This window comes from Channa argus, chromosome 22, assembly GCF_033026475.1.
Source record: "Channa argus isolate prfri chromosome 22, Channa argus male v1.0, whole genome shotgun sequence".
Taxonomy (NCBI): Eukaryota; Metazoa; Chordata; class Actinopteri; order Anabantiformes; family Channidae; genus Channa; species Channa argus.
This window is the reverse complement of record NC_090218.1, coordinates 1,630,888-1,638,743: the sequence shown is the minus strand read 5'-3', so window position 1 is coordinate 1,638,743 and position 7,856 is coordinate 1,630,888. Positions and strand designations below refer to the sequence as shown.

At 40.1% G+C, this 7,856-nt stretch overlaps 1 protein-coding gene across 2 annotated transcripts; it reads right to left on the bottom strand.

Moving 5' to 3' along the window:
• Positions 1–385: 385 nt before the first annotated feature.
• LOC137107678 (terminal nucleotidyltransferase 5D-like) lies at positions 386–7,710 on the bottom strand. 2 transcript variants are annotated; one of them, XM_067491503.1, is made up of 2 exons: positions 7,185–7,710; positions 386–4,489 (listed from the first exon to the last, which is right to left on the bottom strand). In XM_067491503.1, the coding sequence occupies exon 2, from the start codon at positions 4,487–4,489 to the stop codon at positions 2,222–2,224; it is 2,268 nt and encodes a 755-aa protein (XP_067347604.1). In that variant the 5' UTR covers positions 7,185–7,710; the 3' UTR covers positions 386–2,221. The 2 variants fall into 2 exon arrangements, with proteins under 2 accessions (XP_067347604.1, XP_067347603.1); XM_067491502.1 differs by having other exon boundaries at positions 7,495–7,710.
• Between the last annotated feature and the right edge of the window lie 146 nt (positions 7,711–7,856).

Sequence of the window (7,856 nt, the reverse complement as noted above, 5' to 3'; positions counted from 1 at the left end):
AATGTATATGTAAATGGAGCAAAGCGATAGTGGAGTTTGTCAGATAGGGAAATATCCAAATAATACATTACTGAAAAGTCAGTATAACCAATATACAGAATTTAGGAACACATACACCTATTAACTCTCATACAACTAGAAATAAAAAGCCAACTACATAACGTAGCATGACTGTGAAAATGTCCCAAAAAGAAAGGTGAAGGTGAGGTGGAAAGATCACAATATTCTTATAGTACGAGGATGTCCAGAAGGACAGCAAGTTTACAGTTTGACCATGACTCCATGATATACTTAACATTTATGCAAATACTATTATACAATTGACTGGCATGGCAGCTGAATGAAAATAAAATTTTCAGAATGTAAGAGAAGACTCTGGAAAAAGTGCGCTTGTGTTACATTTATTATCACGATAACACAACAATCTGAGCAACTGGAAGTCATCTCAGGAAGGTTTGACATTCTCTACTGCTGAAACACTTCCTTAACAATGCACAACATACACTAAATCTCAAGATAAATACATCACTTTAAAGCTACATAGGTCACTACTGCACACAGCATTATACTTGTCTTCAATATTTTAAATTCACAAGCATTTTAGAAGTACCTTCATTACCCTACAGATATGTGCATTTACATTGTGCTTCAGTCTCAGATTTTTTGTGTCTAAACCTGTGCTTAAATAGTATTTTTTTTAATATTGAGTATGTGTACTATAGCTATGGATACACAGTGAGACAAACATACAGGGACACAGTGCAACAACTACTGGCTGCATCATACTGATTGAATAACTGACAATGTGCAGCAACATTTTTGCACACAATGGCAGGCAAAACCCCCACAGAACTGACAGTCACTAAATCCACTGTAACAAACAACGGTCACCATTTGATACTAACATATAGCCTATACATCCTGTTACTGTCTGTGTGTGTGTGTGTGTGTGCGTGTGTGTATGTGTGGAGGGGGGGGGGGGGGGGGGGTGTTAGAGTATTCAGCATGGCCTCTATATTTCTCTTCATAGCCAAAAAGCCAAAGGTTTCTCCCTACTGTCATCAGGAGATGCTTGTGATGAAGAGTTTTTTAAAACATGACAATAATCACTGTTGCTTAGTGCTATTAGAGTTCAATATTCTGGGACTATATGGAAATTTATGGAGGGGGGGATGGAATCCGAAAAAGGGAAAGGATATTGTAATGTTTCTTTTGATGATTTCAAAAAAACATTTGCAAACAGGTTTTTACTATGAGTAATGGGTTGTTTTAGACAGATGCCAGCTCCCAGAGACTACTGGTCAGCCTGTTCAAACCAGACTGAGTCTGCCACTACCTTATGAGACAGGTTTGCTCAGCTTTACACTGTTCAATTCTTAATAAAATATTAAACTTAAACTTTAATGAATTAGTTTATTTAATTATGGATATTTTTCATTTAGATTTTCTGGGATCTTTTCCCTTAAAAGTCAAACATACGGTTCAAGCCTCCACACAACCTCATTAATTTCCATTTGGCCCCTAATGGAACTTAAATAGGCATAATTTTTTAAAGAGGTGTTTACATTCACAAATACATAACTTACAACATTATGGCAATACCACAGCAGATCTTGTTCACGTATGTCCACAGTGAACTATCCTGTTTCTATACAGGGAGTACACAGGTGTTGGCACATGCTGAATTTTACTCAACAGAGAATGACGATTCACAAAACACCTATATGGGGGTTTAACCCCTCAAACACATTAAGGATTTACTAATATTCAAACTTGTCCAAACTTACTTTTTGCTGCTAACAGGTGTTTCACAGATTATGTTTTGTATAAATATGTCTTGTATCCATAGAGAATTATCACATTACAACATTCTTCTCAACAGGGGAGGGTGACAAGTACAGAGCCCTGCCAAAACTGAGCTGAAACTGCTGTAGACAACGTCCCCCCACTTTAATGAAATCCTCTCTATGAGCTCTCTGGAAAGGGGCTCTGAGCATTTCTTTACTTTTCAAAAGTCTTAATCTTGAAAGGATGTCATTCTTTGCCTCCAGATGCCTTTCAGTTCTGATCTTTCATGTCATAAGCAGGAGGGATTTCAAAGCATTAAACAACGCTGTGCCCGTGATCGCCTGTTGTTGTTAAAACTGCCATTTGTGCCTCTGCTTGCAGAGCACCATGCTGAAAGCAGCCTACATGCCTCCCAGTTGACATGTCCTTGTAGCTACACCAGACCAGTCTGCATGTGGACATGTAAAGGGTAGGGGTGGTAGACTAAAGGGGGTTGGGCCTGACTGATAAAGTAGCTGCTGTAAATTGGTTCTGCCATATACGGAGCTGGCTGATAGAAGCAGGTAACATTGGCTGTGTTGGGGATGGCGTTCTGCTCCCCCAGTACTCTCAGAGCCAGGACTGTGATCATATTGAGAGTCTGTCTCCTCTCATGTCCCATCAAACACACTGTGCTTTCATCGATCACATGTCGCAGGGTCATCAGGTAGTCGTATTTGCTTGTCTCTTCATTGCCAATGAAATGGCACTGCAGGTAGGCCTCAATTTTCCTCTGTTGCTCGCTTACGTCTGGAAAGTCAATGAAGAAGCGAGAGCACATGTAACGCTCCAAAGACTTGATCTCAGTCTCACTGGCTGGTCTGAAGTTCCTCACCAGCAGGTCACTGTATTTTAGCAGGCCTCCTCCTCTGATCTCCTCTGGGTTGTGGGTGGCAATGAGACGGTTGCGGAGGTGGTCCATTGCCTGCTCAAAGTCACCATACATGCACTCTGCTTCGACAGTGATGGTGGGCTCCTCTGCTGCCTCTGGCCAAGAGCTTGTCTCACAGTTTTTGGGGATGGCGTCTGGCAGCTGAGGTTTTTGTTCATCAACCTGAGGCTCTGGCACTGCACATGTGTGGCTTTGAGTCTCTAAATCAGGAGGCTTCTTTGACTGTTTGGGCTTAACAGCTTGTTCTACAGTTTCCGCTGAACCAGCCGCTTCCTGAAGCACACTGGTTGGACTGTGTGTGGGAGCCATATGGGCATCTGCACCCTCAAAGTTCTCTGACTTAGTGTCTAGTTCATTTGAACAATAAACTTCAGTATTGTCCAGTGATGGAGGCCTTGGCTGAAGTGGTTTCAGTATTTCTATTGGTGGAAACAGCTGTGTTGTGAGATCTGATAAATCAGTCAGTAAAGACCACTTTTCAGGCTTATTGATCAACTTCCGAGACATTTTTCTTTGTAATTTAGGGGAGGGGCAATAGTCTGGTACAACGTCCTGGGATGTGCTGCAGGTTTTCTTAGGTGGAGGAGGGAAGGAGCATTCAAGATGTGAATCTTGTACACTTGAGGTATTTTCAGTCCTGCATATTAGTGAGTCTGCAATTTCTTCACAGTGAACTATTTCAGGTGATGCTGAGTTTTCTGAATGCATTATAGACACAGACATTTCTTCATTACTCTGAAGCTTTAAACACGCATGTGCTAGCAGCGGATCCGGGACTTCTGTAAATAATGTTTTAGGAGATGAAACTAAAGGGTAATCACTGCGAAAGGGTCGTTTCTCTTCTCCATTTTCTTGACATAGCTCAAACACAATGTCCTCTTCAGAATGAACATCCTCTTCTTGTTCCTCTTGCTGTAAGCTTATATTCTCAGGCTCTAACAGCAGCTGTAATTTTCCATCTACATGCTCGACCTCTGGATCTGGAAGCTCTTTGTCAAGCACAGAATCTGATTCATCCTGGCTTGGACCTTCTGCGCTAGTTGCCATTGCTGAGTCTTTTTCGATGTTCTCTTCAACAACCTGAGGAATGTGCGATTTCTCTTGCTCTTTGTTTTCATCGTTATTGTCCCTTTTAATCAAATTTCCAGTATTCATAGCCAGCTTTCCCCCTTGTTTCCTTTCGGTCTCCCAGTAGGACTCTAGCATACGATCTAATATTATCTGGAAGGAGTCCACACTAAACTCAAACTGTCTTCGCAGGGAACTGACAAATCGGAGCCCCAGTGTTTTAGCTCTGTTGTTCGACAGGGAGATAAGGCTCCATCTGTCATGCTCATTGAAAACTTTCACCATCTTTTGCACATAGGCTTCTTTCATTGTCAGGCAGGTGATCTTTCTTCTGTTAACACCATAAGGGAGGAGGTCACGCAGGCTCCCCAATACAACCTCCTTAATCACTTGGAAGTCCTCCTGCCTTGGCAGCTCCACTCCAAAAATTATGTCTAGGTCTCTGTAACCCAGACCATTATCCCTCACCAGGACATGGCTGGCAGTCGCACCATTAAGCCGTATATCTTTCACATGGATGTCTCTCTCGACCAGTCGATCCTTCACCACACGAATTATGTCTTTTGCTCTCACTTGCAGAGTAGGAAAATTTCCTCTTCCATGTATGGGGATTATCTCAGTCAAGACCTTGTCCAGAGCCTGGACTTGCTCGAGAGTCAAGTTGTGGAATCTCCTCTCAGTTTGTAGTTCCATCATCCTCATCTGTAAAAAAAAAAGAGGTCCGATATATGTAACAAATTATGGGTACTGTTTTAAGTGAGGAGTAATAGCCAAGGAAAGACTGAAGCACTAAAACAGATTAGATATTGTAATCTTATGAATGGTCTTTTATCTTGGACTGACATCAACCTAGCCTTATCATTTTATTTTGTGCAAGATAACCTTTACACATTTGGCAATGTGTGAGAAAAAAAAATCTTTTCTTCATGTTGTCTGTATCATACTAGCCTCTTGTCTATATCTTTATCCCCAAGAGAGGTTTTCATCCGTTTACTTGAAAGAATAGGCTTTACAAGGCTTGACATTTGCCAGTCACAGCAAATTACTGTCCTGAAGCCTTGTGTCATGTATATTTTCAGTCTCATTGCTGTTTAGCAAAAAATAAATCAGCAAGTAAAATTAAGCAGTTCAAAATTATGCACATGGGCATCACTTAAAGTGAACTCTGATGACCGAGGATGTCAGTTATTATGTCATCTGACGTGGTGCCACTAGGTGGCAACAGCATCATAACTTATGGCAATGTCGAGGTGGAACATCAGCCATCCGCGATCTTGAGCAGCTAATTAATTTGTTCTTTGTTGAACTTCTCTATGCTCCTGTACACAGTAAATCAACAAGCATTAAGGTTATCTGCAATAAGCTAATAATATGGCAATGTGTCCTAATAACAGATATTTGCTTCATATAAGCTAATGCAAATAATACATTTGTAAAATGTGTTTGTAACTGGTTGATGTGTGGAATAAAATGGATGTGCCTATGTTGAAAGGTATTTTTTTCAGGCAATAATCCAACACATTCAAGTAGCATTGTGAACATTGTCAGCTGTTTCTCATGTGGATTTACGTGTTGGCCACACTAGCTAAACTTTACAGTAGCTGCCATGTTATATTTCAGGTGAGTCACCTGTCAGTCATTCATCGACTGTCAGCTACAGGGATAACCTGTAGAAAATCAAGACACAAGCTGGACATGTGCATCTGTATGTAAGTGCTTTTCCTCTGAGTTTAGTTATGTCAAACTAGGTATATAATGTTATGGTCTTATTGCTGTTATGTTGTGACAAGATTGTATTTGTGTATTTTTTAGAGAAAGAAAAGTACGACATTGATATCAAATGTTTAGCCTGCCTGAGGGATTAGTTAAGGACCTTCAGGGTGTTTTAAAAAACCAAAGCTTTCATTATTCAATATGCTGTAAGCAATAAAAAAATACAGAACAAGATATAATGTGCTTTTAATTTTCTTCATTTGCCTTTAATTTTTAATGCCCTTTGTTAGCACCTGCCCATCTTGGTAAGACATAGTCTATACATATGTCTCAATTGGGAGCAGATCAAACATTTCTCAATTTTTTTTCTGTAGAGATAATTAATTTTTTACAATAAGAGAAACATAATCCCTCAAAAACTAACAAGAAACACTGCAACAAAGGAGCTGTAATGTATGCATTTAAGACTACAATCTATACAGTAGGTTCAGGGAGCCTGAAGGAAAATGTAACAATGCAGCAACTTTCAGGCTACCAGATAAAGGATTATTTAAGTATCACATAAGATTATTAGTAGTATCACTATAATTAACATACTTATGATGCACTTCAGCACACACAACACTTTTAAAAGCCATTCCTACACCTGAAAACTGATACCAAATATACTTGACTCCAAGAATGCTATAAGTAATGGTTAGAAATGGTCATCATAATCCATAGAATAGAATAGAATATTATTTAAATGTAACATTTTAATTATTATGTTAGAATTGTCACATTGAAATAATTTAGATATCACTGTCTAAAGATACACGGTTTTATTTTAATTATTTACCAAACTATAGAATCCAAAGCTTAAAAATAGGCTATAACAATGCAGATTTTATTATTTTCAGATCTATATGATATGATGTAACCTACTGTATACAGCAATTAATAATCTATTCACTGTCCACTATGTGAATTGGATACAATGTCTTCAGCCTGTGTTAGTATTTGGCGGTCACCAATGCAAAAACAATCAGTGACAAAAACTCGGGGCACAACGAAGCATGGGCCACAGCATCCTCTAGTGAATCTCACGGGTTACATCCACTCGGTCCTGCAGTAAGACTGCTCTTCTGCCACTTGGCTTCTTTATAGATAAGACTATATGAGTCATACAGCCACTGAATGAAGCATCACTCGTTGGCTCTCCTTGAGTTTTCCCCCCCTTTGCGCAAAAAACGACCCAAAATGCACCCCCCAGGTAGCATTTGGAGTTGTGACATTCACCACATGTTTAATAAGCCAGGTAAATGGAATATAGCATATTACAGAATAGAACATAAGAAGCAGCTTATGTTGTTGTGGTGGCATTTTAAACACCATGAGCCATGAGCAACAACGTTTTGCACAGGCCATTTGTTTTTATTGTTTCACTACAACCACAATCTGTTGTCCTCTGAACTCAACCAAATGTCCCTGAAGCAACAAACCAAACCATCAGTTAGTTAAAAAACAGACAAACATCGTATGGCACACTATATTCGATGCAGCTCACAAGTTGACAATCTGCCTAAATAAATGAACATGCTAATATTTTTGCTTAAAACTGTTTAATATACTGGACTTAAGGTTAACTGCGTTGTGACACAATGACACACAATAACACAACTATAGCGCAATAAAAAAAACTCACCTGGTTTGAGGCCAAATTTGAAAGAAAACTAAACCAACAGCAGCAGCACAATGAAAGAAATAAAGACTGAGATACCCAACAGGTTTGTCCGACCCTGTTGGAGAGGTTGATGTTGAACTTAACGCGGACAGTTTTCCCTCAGCGCAGGAGCACTGTTTCCATGGTAATGAGGCGTCACGAAATTTACGGTAAATCACGACGCTCGGTCTCTCTTCAACTACGAAGTGACAGCCAGTCAAGTTTGAAACAAACTGTGTATTTTTGCACCATCCGAACGCACCTTAACAGTTTCATAAAGTTTGACTTTTACCGGTAGAGCACACATGTCAGGCTGAAGCACCGACGTGCCACCGCACTGCCGAGCTGTTGCGGGGTGAACATCACATCAGACGGAGTGAGTCATCCTCTCTCCCCGCCGTGATCCACACCGTAAATCTAATCATCAATCAGCCGTTTTCACCGCCCACTACTCCATCGGTACAACCCCACATTCACTATTATCAGACTGCATTGACTTAACAAAAATAAACTAGTGGACACACACTTAAAAACATTAAAATCGTCGTATTTTAACGTTAGCGGGGGTTTTCCCCTCTTTTTATTAACAATCTCAGAGGAGGAGCGGAGAGCTCCCTCGTGACGTCGAATGGAATACGCCCCCACGTGACGATG